The sequence below is a fragment of the Phyllostomus hastatus genome, unplaced genomic scaffold (assembly GCF_019186645.2).
Source record: "Phyllostomus hastatus isolate PE091 unplaced genomic scaffold, TTU_PhHast_1.1 phas_scaffold_78, whole genome shotgun sequence".
Lineage (NCBI taxonomy): Eukaryota > Metazoa > Chordata > Mammalia > Chiroptera > Phyllostomidae > Phyllostomus > Phyllostomus hastatus.
In genome coordinates, this window is record NW_025334041.1 from 43,556,653 (window position 1) to 43,583,505 (window position 26,853).

General features: G+C 36.7%; 1 protein-coding gene across 3 annotated transcripts in view; it reads left to right on the plus strand.

Moving 5' to 3' along the window:
• Positions 1-26,853, plus strand: part of MAGI2 (membrane associated guanylate kinase, WW and PDZ domain containing 2) — a 1,385,030-nt gene that overhangs the window by 1,142,963 nt on the left and 215,214 nt on the right. For all 3 annotated transcript variants that reach the window (XM_045827541.1, XM_045827543.1, XM_045827544.1), the window contains one exon: positions 6,942-7,580. In XM_045827541.1, the coding sequence (XP_045683497.1) occupies positions 6,942-7,580 (639 nt within the window). The remainder of the gene's footprint in view (positions 1-6,941; positions 7,581-26,853) is intronic.

The following is a 26,853-nucleotide window of genomic DNA, read 5'->3' on the forward strand; positions in this document are numbered from 1 at the left end:
CTTATTATGCATTCATTGGTTGCTTCTTGTATGTGCTCAGACTAAAGATGAAACCCACCACCTTGACATGTTAAGACGATGTCCTAACCAGCTGAGCTACCCAGCCAGGGCCAAGGGCTAGTACTTTTTATAACTTTCATTCTAAAGAGAATGTCTTGGAATTTTAGAAAATGCTTTAATTTATTCCAAATAATAATGCTTCTGCTTTTAGAAGCAGAAGCTTCTGTTCAAAAGAACAGAAATCAAGGAAATAGTGTTGATTTTTTAGCAAAAGAAATTATATTTAGGAATGAGGAAGGACAATGAGAGACACAGAACACTGTAATAGATTCATTAGGGAACCTGAGAAAATAAGACAAGGGCCACTTGCTCCCCTTGGGCCCTCATCTCTGGATCTTTCTTGTGACATGAAATGGCTGAGAATAGGCTGAGACCCACACGTCTGGATGTTCTAAGTTCCCTCCGCTGCCCCATCGCTGCTGCCACACAGTGTGGACGTGCTCTTGTCTTTCGGACTCCTCCATCCTGACCACACTGCATTTCCATTCCAGAAGGATGCAGGATCCTTTCATGAGGCACTAGTCTTTCTTGTTGGGAAACAGTGCATGTGGTTTTACAGATGAACATAACTGCCCTGTCAAATTTCTGCCAAATCTGCCAAATCCTTTTATAAAGCTCAGCTGTTTCTTTGCAAACATTTGTAATTGCAACTGTTTATTCTTTCTCATTCTTAGGACACATTTACTTTCCAATCATTGTCAGTCATTTGTTAAAAATTTCAAGCATGTATTTCTATATGTAGCATTACTATAGTGCTGTGCCACTTACAGAACATTTCACAGACATCTCTTTCTTGTAAGGTAGGTAGCACAGATATTGTTATCTCCTTGCAGATGAGGAAACTGATGTTGCATGACCTGCTCAGAGAGCAACCCAAGGAGACCCAGCTTCAGTTCTGTTTGTCTATCTGACATGCCACAATCCTGCACTTTGGAAAAGAAATTTTATCAGGAGCAGTTATTTTCAATTTAATTGAAGTGATGCATAGCACCCCCAAAAGTAAATGTCAAATTTTATTATGTTTGTGGATGTTGTAGAAATGAGTGAAAATTAATATTCAATATTATAATAAAATAGTCTACTATAATAAAATTGTATATACTAGTGTTTAAAACACAAGCTAATACAAGCTTCAGATAATAAAGGTAAATCAAATCTAATTATGTGGAATGGAAATTTTAAAATAGTCATTTTTCAATGTAGAGTACATGTAATTGGTAAGATGGACACTGTCAGTGAGAATTTTGTTTCTCTTAGCAAAAATCTATATGACTTGGCACAAATAGAAATTAGAAACACTAAAGGCAGTAAATTTAGCTATGAAATCTATTCCAGTTTTCCTCTGACTAAATCTCTCTATCCTTTATTCAATAAGAATTTATCCTAAATACCTAGAGTTCTCAGCATAGAAATGCTACTTCGTGTATTTTGCGGAGAAAACTTGGAACAGGTAGAAAACTTGCACGAAGGAATAAGTGTGAAAGAAACCTGTAGTCACAAACATGAGATACGAGTAGTCAGAAGAGGAATAACAGATGTCTTTGAAGATGTAAAGAAAGAAACAATCTAGTCAGGAAGAAGTTACAAATAGTAAAGGAATGCACTTGATGGTGGAGGAATAGCATTACTCAATTAAAAGGCAAGTAGCAAGTTGTAAATTGTGAATAGTGAAGATACCATCTTTACTAGAATGGTCACTTACTAGATGGTCAAGACAAAAATAAATTGGAAAGACTTTTGGCAAAGAGTGTTAAACAGCAGGTCTAAAGATGGAGTAGTTTGGACTTAACAGAGGAGACTATAGGATGAGAATGAAGTGTGAAGACAATCATCCTTGTCTGGTTCAAGGTGGTGGTTAAGCAAGGCAGACAGCAAGCAGTGAGAGAGAGGGCTGAAAGGAAGACTGCAGACCACAGTGACTCAAAGATGTGGAAGCAGAGAAAAGAAGTATAAAAATAAACCCCTTTTTAGCAATGTTTTAAGAGGGCCTTATTTCATCCAAAATGATGAAATATCCAAGAGCTATCCAATATTAAATTCTCATTTTCATGGGTAAGAAAGAAACCTGTTATCTTAGAACATTTTCCCATAGAGTCCAGCAGATTTAAACCTCCTGCTCCACCAGCTTCACTCTCCTTCGCTTGCTCCTTTCCATATTTGGGAGTCAGGACATTGTGAGACCAGCCCTGTGGGGATGCCACGCTCATCAGTCACACCATTTTAACCAACGGGCAGGAGGTCAGCAGCCCCAGAACCAGCTGGCTTCAGTGTGGCCCAAAGGAAATGGCCATACAGGCAACAGGGTAACCTTGCAGGCAACATGGCAATGAAAAGGTCTGCTTGGCTTTCAAAAGAAATGCATCATCTTATTTTAATGGAGGACCTTTCTTTGGTAAAATTACAAGTTTTCACAAGCATCATCTCATTCTCACAGTAACCCTGTGAAAGAGAAAATAGCAGAGAGATTTTTAATTCCCATTTTGTAAAAGAATAAATTGAGAGATAAAAAGATCAAATGAGTCTTTTCCAATTCTCCCTCCTAAGTAGGCCAGCAGGGTTGGGGCTAGCGCCAATTTTCCTAATGAGGTTTCTTTTTGTGCTCTTAAGCCCAGTCTGTCCCAGGACTTGGCATGGTACCATCAGATGACATACACCAGGTGGCTCATATTCTTATTTCACAACATGTAAATGACATTCATACAGCACAGTCTATAAATACCCTCCCCAGTCAGCTCTATCTGAACAAGCAAATGTTTGCTTACATCTCTGCTTACAACAGTTTTGGCAAGATGCGTGTCTAGGCAGATATAGACATAGATGTAGATGTAGATACAGATACAGATATAGATACAGATTCAGATATAGATAAAGATAGATATGTAGATGTAGATAGACATATAATTTATCCTCGCTGGAGGACATTTTTTTCATTGCCTTTACAAAGAGAGGGAAGAAGAGAGGGAGGGGAGAGAGAGAGAGACCAATGTAAGAGAGGAGCATTGATTGGCTGTCTCCTGCATGTGCCCTGACCAGGAACTAAACCTGCACCCTTATTATAGGACAATGCTCCATCCAACTGAACCACACCAGCCTGGGCGCATCGTATATTTTTTTAAAGTGAGCAGTTGAATACTATCAAGTTGTTAGATAGTTTTAACTGTGATAACTGATCCCTCATCTTTTACATTCCCAAATCTGCATAGCTCCACAAGATACTGTCGTAGGGTCCTTTACCATTAGCTTGCTTGATGACTTGAAAAATTGCTCCAAGTGGAAAATATCCATAAATTATAAAAGGCAGTCTTACTAATAACCACAAGTAGTTCTCATTCTGTTTCTAAATAGCAAAATTACATTAAAACTAAAAAAAATAATAACATTAATCTCTATAATTCAAATAACTACTCTTTAGACCTGGCAGGGTTGCTTGAGAGCTTTGAGCATTACCTATAATTCCTTTTCCCCTATGAATTTCTGGCATAGCAGAGAAAAAGAATAAAAAGCATGCTTGGGGATTGGGGCATTTGTTAACAGTGATTAAGGTCAGGGAGAACCGTAAAGGAACATAGCATTTGTTACCCTCCTGCCTTTGGCTTGCCCACTGAGAAACTGATACTCATCCTTGACTATGGCTGTGGTGGGAATATCTTGATGGGACTGTCCTGATTTTGTAGAAGGATATAATCAAGGACAGATAATAATTACTGAAATAGCAATCACCCTTTGCATAACAGTTTGTACATTACAAACCTTTCACCTGCATGATCTCTTTTGTTATTTACCTTAGATCAGTGAGGTGCTATTATTATTGTTCCTCATTACTTCTGAAGCATCTGAGTCATGGAGGATTTCAGTTAGTTTTGAAAGTTGCACAGTTAGTAAGTGACAAAGCTGGAAATCAAACCAAAGTTGTTTGACTCCCGAACCCATGTAATGTCTGCCACGCCGTGCAGCCACCCACACCTACAGAAAATGCCAGATCAAGAATGGAGATGGGAAGGAAGATAGTTACCATGTTAAAAAACAAAACTATTCAAATAGGAAAAATGGGGAAATGAGATGTACTGCAAACAAAACCCAAATGACCAATAAACTCATGAAAAACTGCTCACCCTCACTAGCAATCTGGAAGATGAAAATTAAAACCATGATCACACCCAATAGATTAGCCAAAGTTAAAACTCTGAGAATGACAAGTACTGTGTCAGAGAGAAAGCAATGAAAATTCTGATGTTACCAATGGGAGTGCAAATTGATTTGACCTATTTTGTCAGCCATTGGCTATTATCTAACAAAGGTGAAGATGCACGTGGCTTATGCCCAGCAGTTCTTTGCCAGAGTTCATACCTCAGAAAAACTCTCCATATGTGCCCACGGGCCATGGAAAGAATTATGTTTAACCAAAAATTCACAAGAACCCTAGTGTCTATGAACAGAAGCATGGATAAATATTAATAAATAGTGACATAGCCATCCAATAGATACTACATTGCAATGAAAATTAATGAACTAAGGTATAGATATCAACATAGATAAATATCACAAATATGTTTTTAGGGAAATTATAGAAGATTAATATATATATATCATTTACAAAAGGTTTAAAATATGCAAAAATATATGTTAAGGATATTATTATTCCCCAAACATTGCTTAGGGGTATTATTTATGGGTCCCTAGTTGTGTTATAAAAATATAAAGTACATGCAAATAACAAACCTCAAATACAGGACAATGGTTACCTTGGGAAAGAGCAGGAAGGGAATGCAAGTGGGAGGGGACTGCCACTCAGAGCTCTTCAACCGGTCTGAGCAGTGTTCTAATCATTAAGCTAGATGGTAGGGAGATCATACACAGGTATTTATTATTCTTTCAACTTTTTACTGTGTAGAATAAATAACTTTAAAAATAGAAGAAGCAGCACAAGAAGGAAAATAAGTTGTCTGGATCAGTCACTTCTCTGGGATGACCAGAACCAGTTGAAAATGATTCCAAAGATTCCCCACCTTCCCCAGTCTGCCGAGGACTCAGGGTAGAGGGTGTCCATCCCAGTTTAGTCCTGAGTCCTCGTCCAGTGTTCCAGCCATTACACCCGCACCCTTCCTGATAGGGGTAATTGAAGGCTGAAGTTGCACATGATCAATGCCATAGTCTATAACATTTTCTACAGCCAGACCTAACCTGGATCCCTGAAAATGTTTAACTTTTCTGTTGCCTTATCTTTAGGGTTTTTAAGCAATTCTCCAGCATTTGGAAAGAGTGTTAAATTAACCAAGACTATATTGTTGAGGACATTTTACTCAGTAGTGTCTTATTCATAGATATATATTTTTTCATAGATATATTTTAAGTGCATTTAGTAGAGAAATAATAACAGACACCTAAGAAAAGCCAGAAAAGTAGTTCAATTGAACTCTGATAGTTCAATTCTGTTTTTTTTATTTTTGGAGTTTGCAATTTTGGTGGACAAGGATGTCTAGAATAAAATCCCTAGCCATTTACACTACCCATTTCAGAATGATCCCGATAAATTGATGTCTGTGGAGTTACTTATTTGACAATCTGTGAAAACATGTCTTCATTTCACACATACTCCTGAGCATAGTAAGGCACAATCTCAATTTGCAAGTTCAATTCTCAAACATTATAGCTTTTGAGGATAGAAATATTAATCCATGATAGAGTAGTTCTCCAAAAATAAAATTGTTATTCAGACATCATTGAATTTTTAAAACAAACATATTTTCCTGCATTCTAAGGAAGAAATACTACTTCTCTGAATATATTTTGTACTGAATAATTTGCATCCAGGGCATTTTAATATCATAAAGTTTACTATTAACCAGTGGGCTTCTGTAGCTGATAATTCATTGAGGAGAGAAGACAAATGCCTTTTTTGAAAAGATCTAGAGAAATTTCAACTTGTGTAAGATGAGAGGATGAGTCTATGGCAGTTCTGGGTTTGAAAGTGAGTCCCAAATCTCCTCCATCCTATTTTAGCAATAATAACATTAATAATATTCCACATTTTTTGACCACTCACTATGTGTCAGGCACTGTACCAAGGACTTCTTCTGCATTATCTCATTTCATCCTCACAATCACTTTACAGAAGAGGGACTCATGGCTTAAAGCAGGTAAGCCATTTGCCCAATATGATATATCTGCTAAGTAGTAGAGCCAGGATATTATCCCAGATCCCTAATCCTAATAACTCTGCTCTTGACCTTTATATGTGGATACTTGGAACCTTTGCAATTATACCTTGTGATAGACAAAATATATCTCTGATATTATATATATTATGTCATTATAATGTCATTATATATGATATTATTACATATATTTCATTTTATATATATATAAATAAATGGGCAAAATATTTTCCTCTTTTATGAAAAAAGAAAAAAGTCAATTAACTCAGACAAGTGATACCAAAAATAAAACTATGTACTCGGGCTCTGAACTTTTTATCCAAAACTTTTGACCACTACATCTCAATGGTTTGAAAATTTTATCAACTGAAATGCACTGAAGATGGAAATAAAGATGAAAAAGAAACACAGAATGAGGGCTTCTTCGAGGTACAAATTCTTCTAAACTTTTATTTCTGACCATTCATTTCTGAATATGAAGTTGTTCCTGGAGTTCAAAGATAACCATATAGCATTTTTTCAGTATTTGCTCAGTATATTTGTTGGCAGACCTGTTGTAACCTTGAATCACCTACAGTAAATTTAAATATTATTCTAATTGATTTCTTCACTGCTTCCTGAGAAACAGAGCACCACTTCACTGGTATCATAAATAATTCCTTTTCTCTATGTCAATGTTAATTGAACTTACCTCACATTGTCAATCTCTTTCTTTTTTCCCCACAGGTGATGTCATTGTCTATATTAATGAAGTTTGTGTCCTTGGACATACTCATGCAGATGTGGTCAAACTTTTCCAGTCTGTTCCTATTGGCCAGAGCGTCAGCCTGGTATTGTGCCGAGGCTACCCTTTGCCCTTTGATCCTGAAGATCCTGCTAACAGCATGGTGCCACCCCTTGCAATAATGGAGAGACCACCTCCAGTTATGGTCAATGGAAGACATAACTATGAAACATATTTGGAATACATTTCTCGGACCTCACAGTCAGCTCCAGATATAACAGATCGGCCACCCCATTCTTTGCACTCAATGCCAGCAGACAGCCAGCTAGATGGCACGTATCCACCACCTGTCCACGACGACAATGTGTCTATGGCTTCGTCTGGGGCCACCCAAGCTGAACTTATGACCTTAACCATTGTGAAAGGTGCCCAGGGCTTTGGCTTCACTATTGCCGACAGTCCTACAGGACAGCGGGTGAAACAAATACTTGACATTCAAGGATGCCCTGGCCTATGTGAAGGCGACCTCATCGTGGAGGTCAACCAGCAGAATGTGCAGAACCTGAGCCATACAGAAGTGGTGGATATACTGAAGGACTGTCCCATTGGAAGCGAGACTTCCTTGATTATCCATCGAGGAGGTAAGACAAAGCTGGCTCAGCAAGTAAATGTGTAGGTAAAATAGTAGGACTTTTACAATAACATTGCAAAAATGGAAGTTTCTCTGGGGTTGAATGAAGTCATACTTTAAAAAATAAAGGTAAAACAGTAAGAGAAAAACATGAGCCCAGGAAGCTATGGTTTTTTTAAATTTTGAGAATTTATCTCTCCCTATTTTATATGAAACTCAACAAAAATAGTGCTTTCAGTCTTACAAACTTATATTGTTATGAAGTTGGAGGCTAAACATTGAATACCCACGTATGAGTGGGTTATAGTTCAAAAGTATGTTAATGTGTCAGTTGTAGAAACCTCAAACTGGTTTCTCATTGACTTGATTTTTACAAACCTGATATTTCCAGCAAAATCAGTGCCCTGGTTTGTGCTTAGGATTCCAGCCTAGCACATGAAAACTGGTTCAAGCCCTTATAAGCCCAGTGTAGTCTTGATAATCCCCATAAACATCACTGGAAGCTGTGCCATGGTAGAAAAATCTCCCAGAGTTGTGAACAGGGTTGCTCACGACCCTTCTGCCGCTACTACGGGACTGCTCTAGCAATAATTATTACATGTAGTGCCTTCCAGGGCCTGATAAGAAAGTTATGGAACAGGGTTCGGGCTAAAGTTCTGGGCTGTCATCCTGGGCTGACATGTGGAGATGGAGCAGTGAGGAGAGTGATAGGAGCTCTGAACTCTGGATGTTTTTCTCCGTGAGGAAGGAATGGTACTAAACATGTCTCTACCATGTGCTCTTGATTACCCATGAAACAAGGGAGAGAAAGGAGGGAAGGGCCATAGAGAGATAGAGAGGATACTTGAGAGCAGTGTAAACGAAAGTGCTAGCTAAGACCTGGCTTTCCACTTAACCAGATGTCTCACCTGTTATATTGAAATGCTACTTGACCTGATGATCATGTTTTTCGTGTCAGATGGCCCACAATAGGTGCTCATTAAATTTCTGTTGAGTCTAAATTAGCACTGAAGCTGCAGCAGGGATAGGTCAGAAGGAGCAGCACTACGAGGAACTCACATGTGAAGAACACACGTGTGACAAACATATGTGATTGCCTATTCAAAGCACTAAAAACAGCATGAAAGCTCTGTCAGTTTGAAATGTAAATGAAGTAGTGCAAGCTGAAACAAGCGCCCTTTATGATTTTTTGGCCTTCTCTGCAGGTGTTTCCCCTTCAAGAAAGCACTTACATTGTTGCCTCCTTGTGTGAAAAGGGACACACTATACTGTTTGTGGGCAACACCATACAAAGTATTATGTTCCTGTAGTAAAAAAGGAAAATAATGTAATAGTAAAAACAATCCTAAATCTTAAATTTTACCTTTCTAAGGCATTGTTACAAAATAACTCTTGAAACTTGATAATATTGACAGTGTATTTTGATTTCTCTCATTGCTTAAGTTTAAAACTAACATTCTTAATTAAATAAGCCATATCTTCATAATGTGCAATTGAAAATCAAATCATTGTAACAGGTTCTTGAAATTAAAATTTATAACTGAAAATCACTCTACAGTAATTACAGTAATTTCTATGTGATTCATAGAAATATGTTTGGACATGTGTATAATGACTTTTCTAAAGGCATAAAGAGCAGAAGTATTTTGAAATTGTTTTTTATATGTATTTATTATATATTACATATTATTATGTAATATGGATTTATATTTTTGCCATTGGTACCTTTTCTGAAAACATTTATTGTGTGCCTGCTGTCATCTAGACAAGACTTCCCTATTTTTCTCTCCACTCCCCACCATTTAATCTTCAAATATTCATTTTTGTTTGCATGTTGTTTGTGTTGGGGATGAGGAATTGTTTTTTACTTTGTGGCTAGTGTAGAATTGCAGAATGTAGTATACTGTGGTGCTTAAAGTACTTTTAATCAAAAAATCTCTTGTTGCCCCACATTCCCACAATCTGAACTCATCTCTCTTAAATTAATAGGAACTAACACCATGATCATGTGATGAAATTCACTTTGATTCTATTAGTAGAGCTAATCATAAATGCTTATGGCCTCATTCAGGTAAGTATAAATCTTCAAGAGCAGGTTCATTGGCCTGGGTCCTGGCAACATGATCATGGTTGTTTGTTTGTTTGTTTTTAATCATTTACTAAGATGTTTTTATTTAAAAAGTAATAATGTACATGATTTAATACATTATTTTTAATACAGTATTTTTGAGCAAATAGTGTCAGAAGGTATATATTGGAAGTAATTCTCTCCCATACCAGACTTTCAGTTCTTTCTCAGAGGGTAATGGGTTTTCTATATACATACAGAAATTTTGCACTCCTAACTAGTATATACTTGAATATATGCAGTATATTAAATATATATGAGGTAATTTTATACATAAATGTGTCTTGCTCTGAAATCTTGGTTATTAGGATGTATATTTATTTTTTAACACACCATTGTGATACAATTTATATATCATAAAATTCACCAATTGTAAGTGCATACAACAGCAAGTTTTGCTAAAATGATATAGCTGTATAACAATCACCATAATCCTCAGAATATACATCATATAAACTCCCCTAGTCCAAGATCATCACTAATATGCTTTCTGAATAATTTTGCTTTTGTACAAATTTTCTTACAGATGGAATCATACAGTATTTAGTCTTTTACTTAGCATGACACTGTTGAGATTTGCCCATGTTGGTGCACTTATTGCTAGTTTATTTCTTTTTGTTTCTGAGTAGCATTCTATTGTATGGATATACCACTTTTTAAAATGCGTTAACCAGGTCATGGACCTCAGTTGTTTTTGGTTTTTGGTATCTACAAATGATGTTGCTATGTATGTTGGATAGTAATTTGTGCACATGCATTTTCATTTTTTCTGGGTAGATACCTAGAAGTAGTACTCTAGGTTACATTAAAAGTGTATTTTAAATTGTTAAGAAATTTCCAGAATGTTTTCCAAAATGACTATAACTTTTTAACCTATCCACTAGCAATGTATGAGATTTCCAATTTCTACCCATTGTTGTCCACACTTGGTATCAACAACCTTTGAAAATATTTGTTTTAGTGGGTACTTTCAGTGGTTTTAATTTATATTTCTCTAATCTTTTTATGGGTTTATTAGCATTCATATGTCTTCTTTGGTGACATGCCTACTCAATATTTGCCCATTTGTATATTTATTGGGGTGTTTTATGAAATTATAAAGTTCTTAATATATTCTGAGCACAATTCTTTTAAAAGATTTATGATTTGCAAATATTTTCTGTTGGTCTGTAGCTTGTCTTTTCATTTTCTTTTCTTTTTTTATTTCTTATTTTTCAATTACAGTTGACATACAATATTATATTAGTTTCAGGTGTATACCCTAGTGATTAGATATTATATAGCTTACTACATGATCATCCTGATAAAACTCATACCCATCTGACATGATACATAGTTATTACAGTATTATAGACTCTATTCCCTATGCTGTGTTTTTTATCCCCATGACTCTTCTGTAATTACCAATTTGTACTTCTTAATCACTTCACCTTTATCACCCATCCTCCAGCCTTCTCCCATCTGGCAACCATAAAAATGTTCTCTGAGTCCGTATCTATGAGTCTGTTTCCGTCTGCTTTTTCATTTATTTTGTTTTTAGAGTCAATTGTTGATGGATATGTATTTATTGTCATTGTATTGTTCATATTTTTATCTTTTTTTTTCATGTCTTCTTCTTCTTAAAGGAGACCCTTGAAGTTTTCATGTAGTACTGGTTTGGTGATGATGAACTCCTTTAACTTTTTTTAATAGCTTCTCAAGGTAATTTCCATTTTTTTAAAGGATTTTATTTATTTATTTTTAGAGAGGTAAGGAAGGGAAACAGAGAGAGAGAGAGAGAGAAACATCAATGTGCAGTTGCTGGGGGTCATGGCCTGCAACCCAGGCATGTACCCTGACTGGGAATTGAACCTGCAACACTTTGGTTCGCAGCCCGTGCTCAATCCACTGAGCTACGCCAGCCAGAGCTGAACTCCTTTAACTTTTTCTTGTCTGGAAGTTCTTCATCTGTCCTTTAATATTAAATGAAAACTTTATTGGGTAGAATGATCTTGGTTGTAATCCTTGCTTTTCATCACTTTGAATATTCCTTGCCAATCCCTTCTGGCCTGCAGTTTCTATTGAGAAGCAGCAGACTGTCCTATGGGAGCTCCCTTGTAGGTAACTAACTGCTTTTCTGTTGCTGCTTTTAAGATTCTCTTTTTGTGTTTAATATTTGGCATTTTAACATTGTACCAGCATTATGTTGTGTCCTTGTGTGGGCCTCTTTAGGTTCATCTTGTTTGGGACTCTCTGCACTTCCTGGACTTACAGTCCAGGTCTACGTCCTTCACCAGGTTAGGGAAGTTTTTTCTCATTATTTTTTCAAATAGGTTTTCAATTTCTTGCTCTCTCTTCTTCTTCTTTGGGCATACCTATGAATGCCAATGTCAGTATGCTTGATGTTGTCTCAGAGGCTCCTTACACTATCCTCATTTTTTAAAATTCTTTTTACTTTGAGCTGTTCTGATTGGGTGTTTTTTGCTTACTTATATTCCAAGTCACTGATTAGATTCTCAGCCTCATCCCTTCTACTGTTGAGTCCCTGTAAATTGTTCTTTATTTCAGTTAGTGTATCATTCATTTATGACTGTTCTTTCTTTTATGGTTTCCATGTCCTATTTTATGCTTTTGAAGTTCTCGCTGATTTTATCTATTCCTTCCTTAAATTCATTGAGTATCCTTATAATCAATGTTTTGAATCTTGCATCTAGTTGATTGCTTGTCTCCATTTTGTTTCGTTTTTTTTCTGGAGTTTTGTTCTGTTCTTTCATTTGGGACATGTTTCTTTGTCTCCTCATTTTAGCAGTCTCCCTGTGTTTGTCTCTGTGTATTAGGCAGAGCTGTTATGTTTTTCAGGCTTGGTAGAGTGGCCTAATGTAGTAGATGGCACAGCCTCCTCATTCACCTGAGCTAGGCACTCCAGGTTCACTCTACACCCACCACCACATGGACTGTGTATACCCTCCTATTGTGGTTGAACCTTGATTGCTGTTGGCACATCAATGGGCAGTATTTACCCCCAGGCCAACCAGCTGCAAGGACTGGCTGGGACAACCATGGAGGATCCTCTGTGCTGGGGCATACCCCACAGAGCAGGACTTACTTCAGTGGAGCTCTGGTACCACTGTATCCACCCCTTAACTGTATCACTTGTGGAGGTTGTTGGGCAGTGCTTTGACATGGTCTGAAGCTGTCCACTGCTGGCTCTGAAGCCTCCTGGGGAGGGCAGACCAAGATCAACCACCACCTGTGTTCTCCCTTAGGCCTCCTGGCCCAAACTACAAAGCAATCTACAGATGGCTGCTACTTGTTCTGGGCTTGGAGGTGCCCAGGAGAAGTCAAGCTGTAAACCAAGGCAGACTGCTGCTAGTGCTAGGCCTGGGGCCACTTAGCAAGAGATGGGGTATGCCAAAGCCATCTGCTGCTGGTTTGAGAGATTTTAGTGAAGTCTGAAGCTGAGCCAACACAGGCTATTTGTACAGAAGATCAACTAGAAACAGCTTCGATGAGCCAGATAGTTGGTGACTCAGGGAATCACCAGGGCACAGTGAACAATGATAACCAGGTTGATGGAAACTCAGCTCTGGTGCCCACCTGCTGACTCTCTTGGTGGGAGTGGCAGTGCTCAGAAAAGAAATGGCCCATGCCAGCATTCCTTGTCTGGGAGAAAGTTGCCCTGCACCTCTTTGTCCTGAGGTTGGACAATTGAGTTCCTCCCCATGTATCCCTGGTGCTGGAGCTCAGAGTGAGTTTGAGTAAGTCAGTGCATGAGCCCTTTAAGAGGAACACCTGGGACTCCAGAAGCCCCCCATCACACTCAGCCACCATCCCTGCTGGTTTTTAAAGCCAGAAGTTAAAAGGACTTCTTTTCCTGGCACTGGAACCCTAGGCTAGGGTCCTGGTGTGGGGCTGGGACCCCTCACTCCTCAGGGGGTCCTCTGCAGCCAAGTTATCGCTCCTGATTTTTATCCACCACATAGGGGTGTAGCACCGGCTTGTTCCCCATCTCTGCCCCTCCTATTTTTTTCAATGTGGCTGCTTCTTTATATCTTTAGTTGTAGGACTTCTATTCAGCTAGACTTCAGGTGGTTCTGAATGATGTTTGTTCTGTAATTTACCTGTAATTTTCATGTGGTTGTGGGACAATGCAAATACCACATTTACTTATGCAGCCATCTTGATCAGAATCCTAGATTCTCTTTTCATTATCTTAATGGTACCTTGTGAAGCAAAAAAGTTGTAAATTTTAATGAAGTCTAATTTATCTTGTTTCTATGTAGATGGATGGAATCTGTTTCCTTATATTTAATTTTTAAATCTGTTTGGGGAGAGTTTTTTTTTAGTTTTTGCCTTTTTTTTTCAGGATAATGTGAACAATGTATTGGAAAGCAGTTCCTAAAATGTGTTGGAAAGTAGTCCCTCTCCCTCTGTTTTCTGAAAGGGTTTATGTAGAATTAATATCATTTTTTCTTAAAAGTTTGATAGAATTCACCAGTGAAGCCATCTGGTCTGGGTTTTTATTTGTAGAAAGATTTTTAGTCACTGATAAAATTTCTTTCCTTTACTTACGTCTATTCCAATTTTATATCTTCTTGAGCTTGTTTTGGTGTTTTATGTATTTTTAGAAATTTTTCAATTTATCTGAGTTGTGAAATTTGTTAGCATAATTTTTTAGCAAATTTTTTAAATCCTCTTTTAAGAACCAACTCTTTGATTCATTGATTTTCAGTTTTCTATTTCAATGTTTTCCCCATTGATCTTTATAATTTTCTCTCTTCCACTTACTTTATGCTTGATTTACTTTTCTGTTCACCTGAGGCAGAAGCTTGTATTGATTCTAAGTCTTTCTCTTTAAAAGCATTTAAAGCTATAAATTTTACTATAATCACTTCTTTAGCTGAATTCAGTAAATTTTGATGTGCTGTGTTTTCTTTTTTATTCAGTGCAAGATATTTACTTATTTCCCTTGTGACTCCTTCTCTGACCTATAGGTTACTTAAAAATGTGTTATTTGAAGAACATTTGGGGCTTCCCAAATTTTTCTGTTGATTTCTAATAATTTTTCTGTGTAGAAAAACATGTTTTGTATTATTTCAGTTCTTTTAGAAGTATTGAGACTAGTATTATGGCCTAGTGCCTTGCTTTTTTTTTCACTTAATTTATTTTGGAGCATTTTATATGTATTAGTTCAGAATACATGTGTCCTTATTGTTTTTAATAACATTTAATCAGATACCCACTAATGGATATTTTGGTTGTTTTCATTCCTTTCTGTTATAAAGAATGATGTATCTTTATACTTTTATCTGTCTCTGCATTAGAGAGTAAGTGTATAGCATAAATTCATTCTTTTCTTCAACAAATATTTCTTGAGTGCTTACTATGTACTAGGAATATTTGGACACTAGAGATAAAGCAATAAACAGAGCCACCCACATTCTTTTTTTTCACTGAGTTGATATTCCATTAAAGAGAGACAGCAAATAAATGCCAAAAAAAAATGTCCTTTATTACATATCTCCTATTCCCCTGGAATTTATTCTGGAATATTAACTTTATAACCAGTTGCATTACTGAGTTATCTTGTTTCTCGGTTTGTTTGGTTTTTTTTCAGTTCATTTTATGGGATTTGGAGGCACACAATCATACCACCTACAAATAACAATCACTTTGCCTTCTCCCTTACTATTTGCATAGCTCTGATTAGTCTTATCTGATGTATTTAACCATTGTTTTATGAACACTGTTGATTAATAGTGGGGAATATGGAAATTTCTATCTTATTTTTGGTTTATACAGTTAAACATAATACTGGCTTTTTATTTGACACAAATATTTATTATGTTAAGGAAATATTTCTCAATTCCTATTTCATTAAGGATCTTTGTTAAAAATGAATATTGAATTTTATCAAAAGCAAAAAAGATATCTATGGAGATGAACATAATTTTCTACTTTGGCTTACCATTTTGATGAATTGAATTAAGTGATTTATTATTGAACTATCCATTCCTGAAATAAACTATATTATGCTTATAAAGTTCTCCCATATTCTATTTTTATATGTAATTTTCCATCCGCATTAATATTTGAGATTGGTCTGAAGTTTTTTTTAGGTTCTGTTTTGTTTATTTACTATTAGATATTACTATTGAAGTTATAGTAGATGTAATAAAAGCAGTCAGTAGTTATACTTCTCTCTCTGCTTTAAAATAATTGAAGTTATCTATTCCTTAAAGGTATAATATAATATAATTTTTATATTATGTAGTTCTAGTAGGTTGGGTTGGTTTTGGGTTTGGTTTGGTGGGAGGGAGATACCCTTTTACAACTCTTCTCATTTTTCCCATAGTAATTAATCTTCTTAGAGTTTCTGTCTTGCCTGAGCTCAATTTTTATAATTTATATATATTATCTTACAAAATTTTCTTTTATTCATTATTCCAAATGTATTTAAATATAATTAAATCAAATATCCTATAATTTTTTCTTTTGTTTTCCACTTTACCTTAGAGCATTTCTATTACTCTCACATCTTGTTGGTGCTATTTTCTTGATTAGGTTGGCTGTCTTTCTATTTTAATGGCTCAAGAAACACACAAATTTATTTATAAATAGTTTGTTGGCCAGTGCTTAACCTAGTATGGAATAAGAAATTATGACACTTCCTGTCCAAGGAGGCTGTTTTTTGATGTCTGGAAAAAAGCAACTTCAGTGTGGTTACCATAATCAACCCTTGTCAAGTATCATACTCTTATTGATATTAAAGTGCAACAAAGTCCCCTATTTAATTTGTGAACCTTACATAAATTACAGCTGATCAGTATTTTAAATTTTTCTTTTATGTTTCTAGAAAACATGATCCTAAAAGCTTTCACTAGATCAGAATATTCCTTTCTCATGCTGACAATATAATAATTAACTGATATCAATAATGAACATCTCTTTTACATTCAAACAAAATTCAAAGTATTTGAGAGGCAGTATAAGCTACATCACAGCTGTGTTTGAGGGCAAAGCATAAAAATTAGGGATACAGAGAATTTGTGTCTATGTAGAAAACTCTGCTGTACATTTTCCAAAGGCATATTATCTAACAGAAACATAGTTTCACAAGCTTTAAACTGCATAGAGTAAATACTAAGGAAATCTATAAGAAGTATCGACTTTTTTCATAATGACTACATTTTTTCTGCAGATTTGTTTAGAAATAGTTTGAAATTTACATAAAAATTATGAATATAGCACACAGAGCACCGTATACCATTTGCCCACATTGCTATTAGCATTTTGCTCCATTTGCATAATAGCAAATGTGTGCGTGTTTCTGAACTATTTAAGACTAAGTTGCATACACCATGCCACTTTATCCCAAATATTTTATTGTTTATTTAATGTCGCTACTTGTTTGGAGAAATATGCAAGCAGCCAGTTATAAGTTATAAACTCTACTTTTTAAAAACTTTGAATTTTAAAACTATAATGACCACCACAACAGAAGCCTTAAGAAATCATCAAAAGAGATTTTTATAAAAAAAGAGACAGAGACAAAGAGAGATTGAGTCAACACTCACCAGGATCTGATACAGGAATATTTTTGAGGGGATGAAAAGCACTAGTTGTAATAAATGAGCGCTATCCAGAGAGGTTAGGTGAAAGTCAAAATGGATAACCCACGATCAGTATTATGTAATCTAACTTTATACATCACTTCCTTCCACATTTCACCAGCCGGAACTCTGTTCTAGGTCTTACTTATCATAAGTGCATAGGAGATGGGGTATTCCTGTGTACCCAGGAATAGGGAATGGTTTGGGGTCACACATGTAGTAGATACTCTACCCTTGATATGTCTTATATGACTACTGATTGTGTCAAAGCATAAAATGAAATCTTTTCTATAAGATGACCTTGTAATGTGATTTATTTTAGACTTTTGAGGTACACTTAAGTTACTGGTGATTATACATTTTAAAATTCACAGATCTCCTCACATTTCACTGTTCAATACAACTTTCATGGATAAAGAAAGTTAGATTTATTTAAGTAATTGGTCCAAGTTCAATGAATGTATGTCTTGGCAAAGCCTAGGTAATTTATGGTTCCCCAGATATAAGAAATATGAACAAATATTAATGACAAGGTACTCCATCCTAAGCATGGAAAATGCCATTGATCTCATGGGATATACACCAAAACAGGGAATGGATGCACAAAAACCCTGAAGGTGAGAGACAGAGAATGATGGGACTACATATAGAGTTGTTTTCTCACCACTTAAAAGTAGCAGAAACAGAACTCAAGACTAGGTCTTCTTACTGTACTGTCAGTGAGTTTTACATTATATCAGAAAGCTTTCATGGTGTCTACTTAGACATGCAGGATTTATTTATCAATTTTCATTCACTTAATATGTATTTGTTGAGAATCTGTGCTCAGTGCTGCTCTAGGTACTAGAAATATGACAGTAGTCAAAACACAATCCTGTGCACACACGCACTGTTAGCCTTCATCTCCTAGTTGTAAATTAGATAATGAACAAAGAAATACATCTTAGAGTCAAGAATAAAGGAAACTGAGAAACAGGGTTACAAAAAAAGGAGAGTGATGGGCATGGAAGATTGTTGTCTTATAAAAAGTGTAGTCAGGAAAGATATCTGTGCAGAGAGCTAAAGAAAGTAAGGGAGCAAGCTGTGTGGAAATCCAAAGAAAAGTATTTCAGGCAGAGGGGAGGCCCCGAGGCCTGATGTGGTCAAGTAACAACGAGGAGCTCCTGTCACTGAGACTGAGTGGGAAAGAGAAGGAATGGAAATGAGTCAGAGATTGCTGGGGCTGTAGGGAGGCAGGTAATGTGGAGTCTTATGTAGCCATGGACCACAGGAAGGACTTTAGATTTTATTTTTGAGTGAAATGGGAAGCCTTTGAAGTTTTTAAACATAGGAATGATGTGATATGACATTTAAAAAGATTCACTGTGGTTGCTGTGTGGAGAATAATCTCTTAGCAGGCAAAGCTGGAAATAGGCAGACAAGTGAGTGGGCCTTCACAGCAAACCAAGTGAGATATGAAGAGAGACTGGGGAAGGATGGCAGAAGTGGAGGTAGTAGGAAATGGATTCTGAATATATTTCACAGGAAGAGCTGCAACATTTGCTGGTGTATGGGATGTAGGGTATAAGAGAAAGAGAGAAATCTAAGACCACAAAGTTTTTGACCTAAGCAGCTAGAACAGAGTTTCCATTTACTGTTATGATGAGTATGATGAATGCAGACAGTCATGGGGACTTTGTTTTGGAATCAAGAGTCCAGTTTGGAACATGCAAAGCTTGAGCTACCTTTTAGCAATCCAAATGAACATGGCTGGCACGTGAACGGTATTGAAAGCTAGAGACTGAGTGAGTACATTTAGAGAGTGAATGCAAATAAAAGAAGAGAAACATTCTGAGGACTGAGTACAGGGAGCTTCCAATTTTAGAGGTCAGGAAGACTAACCAGCAAAAGGCTAAGAAAGCAGGACTTGTGAGGAAGCAGAATAAACAAGAGAGCAGGATGACTGGTATCTTCATGCAGGGAAATAAATGTTTGAAGATGGAAGGTGTGAATAATTGTGTTTTGTGCTCAGTAACATGACTGAGAGTTTAACATTGAATTTGGCAACAGGATCACATATTTTGAGTTAATGTAATCATTTAAGTCAGTTGAAAATAAGTCAATTTTTTTATTTGATTTACTAATTAGGGGGAAGTCAACATCAGTGTTTTGGTCACTTGAAATCGAAGCATTTATGTGTTAATTAGTAGAGTGCATTTATTTGCAGGTACTATGATTTTGAGGAAGAGCACCAGCCTTCGCCTTACATAATTACCCTAGAGATAAGTGACTTTTTCAGCTCTTTATCATAAAGTTCAAGTGCCATCAAAATTAAAATTTTAAAACTTAAGGGTCTCTTTAATCCAAAGAAAAGCCCACTCCACCCCATCTGCCCACACTTCAGTTAGTGAGGTTACTATGTCAATTATTTTATTTGAAAATATATCTGTTGGCCATTTCCAAACATAAATGGAAGAATGGACAGAAGCAGTGCTGTTATAGATGGTAAATCCAATATACATACAACAAGATGTAACTGTTAATTGTCAATTTGATATTAACCTTTTATTTACCTCACTTACTGTTTGAGGACACCTTAAGTGCAAAGAAGGGACCAGTTAAGATTCACATTCCCATAGTCACCAGTATAAATAATTGCTCTAGTGGAGATATACAGAAACACCAATTCAGAGAAGCTACTGGTTTTTTAAATTCTAGCTAATTTCCCTCAAAAGCAAAAACTGTATTTTATTTATCATTTTCTCCTCAGAGCTTATCATGCATGTTTGTTACATTATGTTACTGTGTTATGTATGACATTAGGAAAAGGAGGGAATCACAAAGAAAAAACATGTGAGACAAATAATGCAGCAGAGTGTGCAAAAATAGGCAAAATGATGTTTCTACTGATTTTCTTCTGTCTGGGCTTTTGAAGCAACCTTAGCCTCCCTCCTTTCTGTTTGGTCTTATACCAAATATGTGCCTAAGTTGCTTCTTCCTTTTTATTCATTCCACAAATGTGCCAAGTGCATTCTAAATATGGGGACATTGGTAAGCAAATTATGTCATTGTTCTTACAGAGCTTACTTTAAATCTAATGGGTAATAACAGATTAATCCTGTAAATCTACTAACTGTGCTTATCATATGGCTGAAAAACGGGCCATACAACGTCTTCACTTGGAAAAAATATACGAGCTTAGACAACAAAGGTCATTTAACAAGAATCAGCATACCAGGCAGGTCTCTGGTATATCGGTGCTACTAATTCACACAGCTACTTTTAGTGTGTCACTGAAGTTCCTGGCCACCAGCTCTTCATTTGTAAATTGAAAATAATCTGTAATATTCATATCATCTCAAAAACGCTGTAGTTCTTAATATTTCTGAATCATAGGCTTATTTGTTTTTTAAGATTTTATTTATTTATTTTTAGAGAGAAGGGAAAGGACGGAGAAAGAGAGGAAAAGAAACATCGATGTACAAGAGAAACATTGATCAGTTGCCTCTCACACACCCCCAGCTAGGGACCTGGCCTGGAACCTAGGCATGTGCCCTGACTGGGAATTGAACTAGAGACCTTTCAGTTCACAGGCTGACTCTCAACCCACTGAGCCACACCAGCCAGGTCTGGGCTTACTTAGTTATAATTGTGCATTCATTCACTGGGGAACCTGGGAGAAAGGAGTTACAAAGAATAGTTTGTTTTTCATGTGTTATCTCTAAATATATGTCTTGCCCCCTTCTAATCCACAGTGGTAATTTTCTTGAGCTCACAACCCAAAAGTTTACTAACCTGAAACAAAACTTGGCAGTAGCAGAATTTGAGATACCAAGAATGTCAGAGGAAAGAAAGGAAGAAGCAATGAGGTTCTAGCCAACAGTTCTGAAGCTATAGGAAGATGAACAAATGTATTACATAAAATGTATTCAATCAGTTCATTCAAATTATTTTTATGTGCTGAGAGAGAATCTTAGTGTCTTTTCATGGACTTTTTTAAAAGTTATAAACTCAAATCTAAAAATGACCAATGCATAATATATTTACTAAATAAGGTTTCAATTCCCCTGGTTCTATAAATCTTAAAACTTAATTAGCCAAAAATTAAGTCACATTCCTCACTATCTGCCACTAAAGTGTAATAAATTATATTTAGGAAATTATGCTGGTCATATCCAAAATGTGCTTGCCTCTAAAGTGCTAGGTGCTGAAGCAGGAGAACAGAAAGTTAAGTGGATTGAGTGCAACATAAGTCATGTGCAGGAGAATTCCAAATAGTACACCCAGAAAATCCTGCCATGAAAACTTGAATCACAGCACCTACATGCCTGCCCTTACTTGTTGAATAAATGAATGAAATCACCCACAGCATTACCTTGCACTAAAACACTATAAATTCATGTTCATTTTTTCATATTGCAGAATATGAAACCATACACTTTTAATGAATATAAATTCTACTGAAAGTGCAATGAAAATAATTACAGTTATTATACTATATTAAAACAAGTTATGTTAATTGCACTAAAATTTAAAGAAAATGTATTGTTTTGCCTCTTCTCCTAATGAATGTTATTTCACAATGTGTGGTACATTTATGGAGAATTTTGCAGTGCATTAGATAAATCAGTTTAACATTTCTGGGAGAGTCAGTTTTAATGAGCATAATAATGCATTTCTGTTCAGAAACAGTTTTATGTTACAAAGCATCTTCTACTGGTAGATTGGAAAAAGTTGCACCAAAACGACACTTTCACTTAAATCTGGAATAAAATTTAGTGAGGGAAGCATAGATGAATCCATTTTAGTTATGTTGTTGTTATAAATTTAGAATGAATGTTACATTTTAGCTACTTATTTTTTTCATGCATTAAAAAAACTATACAAACTACATATGCCAGCAGTAATGTGAGTTTGGGAGTCTGCTAAATCCCACATACAATACCTTGCCATTTACCTTATAAATCCCATTCCTACATAAAGAAAATAAAATTAAAATCATTAAATACATGATAATGACCATTAAAACACATTCATTAGACCCACATTTAGGTGAAGCTAATCCAATATCCATTATCCCTCATACTTAGGGATAAGTTCCTCTTCCTCATGCCTCACAAATAAGCTTGTATCTAGACTCATCCTTTCCTCTTTCCCTCTAGATTCAAAGAAAAACTTGTAGGTGCTCTATTCAAAGACATCAACTTCACCTTGCTCTGGAAGGAAGCCACTTCTGTCCACTCAGGGAATGGCTTTGTCAATATCATCATCCTCATGGGAACTATTATAACTTTTTTTCTTTACGAATCTTACCTTTAACCTACAAGCCTACTGGAATTTATCCTGTACTTTAAAGAATCTTTTGTTGATTCTGCATTACCCTTCTAGCCAACTTTCTTTCTCTTTCTCTTTTCTCTTTTCTCTTTCTCTTTTCTTTCATTGTCAGACAACTTTCTTGATATATCCATATATGTGCCTACTTATACTCCACTTGAATCCATATATCATTTAAGACTGCTACATTTGAGGAATAGGATTTACTTAACATCTGTGCTTTCTTACCTGCCTTGCGTCTCTCAGCCCAGTGCTATCTGGCTTCTGTTCCCATCACACTATTGGAAATGCTCTCTGATGGTAACAGTAACTTTCTATTTGTCAAGTGAATGCTTCTCATTTCCTCCAGAATCTTCTCCCCTTTGGCTTCCAGGATGCCAGTCTCATCTAGAGGTCTTCCAGGTCTCTGTTTCTTCTCACATTCCTTTAACGAATTCTATTCCTGTGTCCATTCCTCAAAAACTGTGATTTCCCATAATGTAACTTTATTGTCACATGGCTCTAAACCTCACCACCAGTACCCACATAATCTTGTCAACTTTTATGGTCTTATTTCCCTTCTTAAGACTCTCTGTGCTTCCCCATGGCCTCCAGAGAACCAACACCAACTCTTTATCTTACATACAAATCCTGCATCATCCGGTCCATACCAGCCTCTCTAAACTCATATCACATTCTTCATTCCACAAATATTCATTAAGCATCTGCCATGTTTCAGACACCATTTGAGATTATATGATACAGCAGTAAACAAAACAGACTTAAAACCCCTGACTTCCTGAAAATTGTATTGTCCTAGCAACACACAACTGTTCCTTTGGGCCTCATTGCCATAGCAAATTATTTCTTCCTGTGTAAACAATTCCTTTTCTTCCATATTTTCTGGCAAACTCTTTTTTGCCTGAGGATTCAGGTCAGATGTTACTTCTCCTAGCACCCCACATTTTCCCAGGTAGCCCCACAAATACTCTTGTCATTTCTTCAGGTCAAGATTCTCTGTGAAGTCATAGCTTTGGAGCTGCCACTTCCCTCTCCAGAATTTATCAAAGGAGCCTCAAAAAGACACACTGGATATTTCAGGTTGAACGATTTCTGACCCTTTAATGCACGTTAAATGGACCAAGTGGTCAGCTGATCTCTGATTGTTAAGAGTCTCTGCAACTATTTCCTTGTATAGTCAAAAGGACTATTTATTGCTGCAAACAACATTGCTCACATATATTGTTAAACACAAATAAGTTTAGTATACTATCTTTATGTATTATAACTATGCTATTATAACTATAATACAGTTCTGAAAATGAATACAAATCCAGCAACACAGCCACACTTTACTTTTAACTTCTATTTGTCTATAAGCTAAGGATCACCCTTTTAACAGAAGATACAAGCAAGATTGCATTACTTCTACATCTATATGCTTTAGTGTTTAGTCAGTAGTGTTTAGTTCCTCTTGTCAGAAAAGCTTATTAAATTTATGAGTTGGCTTGCCAATTTTGTTTGAAGCTGCATACTTTCAACAGTATAGCTTAACATATACGATTTCTTTTTTCCCTTTTTCTCTTCTATGTGCATTTTCTCTTGTGGAACACCTTCCTACAATGATTCTTGACTGAAGTCTGTCTTATCCTCCCCTACTCCAAAAGGTATTAGTAACTGCACAGGGCCATTTTCAGGATATATTATAATTTTTAAAAACCTCAGGATCAGAGTTTGAAATAAAAATTTAAAATTTTATTCATAAGAACTGCATTGCAGACTCAAAGGAGGTGAGTGCTTACTACTCAATAGCTGGACTTCCACCACACTCTGGTTCTCAACACAAGCCAAACTGCAGGCTTTCCTCAGCCTCAGGACTTTTGAAAAATTGCTCTGTGTTCAACAAAGGGGAAAAGGTCAGGGAAAGGAGACCTTGTTGTTTCTTCAGGGGATGGGAAAGAGGGAGGACTTTGTAGTCCTACATTCACAAACTTGAGGAAGGCTATTTGAAGACAGAGGCAGTGATACACGGTGGAACAAGTCATATTTGCCTAGTAAACCTTTAAGGATACATAAAATTATTATAGTGCTTCTCTGATGGAATGGAGCATTAGCAATGTGTTCTTGTTATTCCAACCTCAAGACTTGAATTTCTGTTTATTATTAAGACTGCTTTTCAGTGTCGCAGGTTCGATTCCCAGTCAAGGTGCATGCCTGGGTTGCAGGCCATGACCCCCAGCAACCGCACATTGATGTTTCTCTCTCTCTCTTTCTCCCTCCCTTCCTGCTCTAAAAATAAATAAATAAATAAAATATTTTTTTAAATTACTGCTATAAAAAAGACTGCTTTTCTTCATCAGCTGTCATAACAACTGGATTCTTAACTGGCACAAAGTGCCCAGGGGCCAGGTATGTCAAAACATCCTGCTTTGAGAGACAGGTGGAAAGAACACCCAAAAAAGTTCCATCCAAAAATTCTGAGTATTTGCATCTTCATTGAAAAATATTCTGACTCTGGTTGGTAACCAGGGATCTTCTATGCACTTCTTGCCCTGGTTTCTTTCTTTCTGCTGCTGACAACGCTTGCTGCCTTCTCAGGTACCTTACAGCAGCACCTTGCTGCTGGAGGTGTGGTGGGTGGCCTGTGAGACCAGGTAATTTGCATTTTAACAACATCTCCCAGGTAATTCATATTCAGATTAAAATTTGCATAGTCAAACATGCAGTTTGGTCTGTGGAATGGTTGATCCTGGCCTGGTGACAGAATCTCCTAATTTAATAGGAGAGATTTCCACCAAATTCATAAACACCTCCCCTAAGGTGCCTCAAAAAAATCCTCACTTAAAATTGCTCTAAATGCCAGGAGTTGATGAAAATTAGTTGATGACCCTTTTGAGGCCTGTGTCTTAACCCATGGTGGGAAAACTGCCCGGGGGGTGGGGGGGGGAGGGGGCCAGAAGGAAACAGTGGGCAAGTCACCTTCTGAGACAGCCAAGCACCTGCAAGGAAGGTCACGCTTCAGGGTAGCCTCTGGAAGTCTATGAAAGTTACAGTGAAAAAGGAGAGCTTTTTTTTGATGTTTTTGCTTGAGAGCTTAGAATTTAAATGCATTCCTACAGAAATTTGGAAAATCATTTATTAAAAACAATAATCAGAGTGATAGACCTTCTGTAAAAGTTGTTCATAAAATGCATATTTGCTTAAAAAGCACTAGCAAAGAAACTTTAAAAATGTATATCTACCTCTTATAAAAGGCCTAAACATTATTTTAAACAGGGAAATAAAGCCTTGTTCCCAAAAGAAATGATCAAAAATTGTGCTTATCACTCCTGCCCTTTAAAAATATTTTACTCTGCTATAAAAATGGCTGAATACACTCCAGAAAGTTAGACTTAAATTGTCATTGTTGTATCATAAAAGTAGCATTGTACTCTAATTCCAAAATGTCTGAAAGCACTTTAATTCAATTCCGAACAGCTCTCTCAAGTGTGAGAACTTACCTGCTCTCCCTCATCAGGCATGAGATGAGTGCAGTGTTTGGTCTAATCAGTCCCAGTGTTACTCCCCTGAGCCATACTTGAAGATGTACTTTAGCTTGAAAAATTAATAAGGAGTAAAAAAAAAACCAATGTGTTAATTCTAATATATGCAGTTTGCTAGCAGCTTTTAGGTGCATTAAAACAGCCAGTTTCAACTAATGGTTTTTCTGTGTCTCTGCGATTCCTATTCACTAGGTATTGGATTCCTTGGCCCAGAATGGTTTAGGTGTCCATGAATCTGTGTCTGGAGTCTTAACTTCAGCTGACGTCCTTGTCCACTAGGACCATAATCTAAGCTCCCTCTCTAATGGAGTCTGCAGTGCCCCCTGTTGATGTCCCCTCTTTGAGTGGGAGGCTGATTAAGATAGGTTTATTCCTAAGGAGCCTGCTCTGTCATTGTCCCTCCCTATTGGGAAGCAGACTCACTGCTTCCCGACAAACATTACCTTAACATTGCTTCCCTCCTTGGCGAGGGTGATCAGAGCTGGCCATGCAGGCTCAGTTTCTCAGCAGGACAGCAGGGGTGACCTCGCATGGTGCCACACCAGAGCGCTGGCCACTTTGCTGTGAGGCCAGCCCTTTTGTCCAGAGTCTACACACAGCCCAGTGTCTAGTTTCTTCTCCAGATGGACTGAAAGGAAACCTGCAAAAGCCTGGTTTGCTTTCAATGAAATGGTGTTGGAAGGTAACCCTGAGCTCACAAAGGGATTCTGACTTGACCTGTGTGATCTT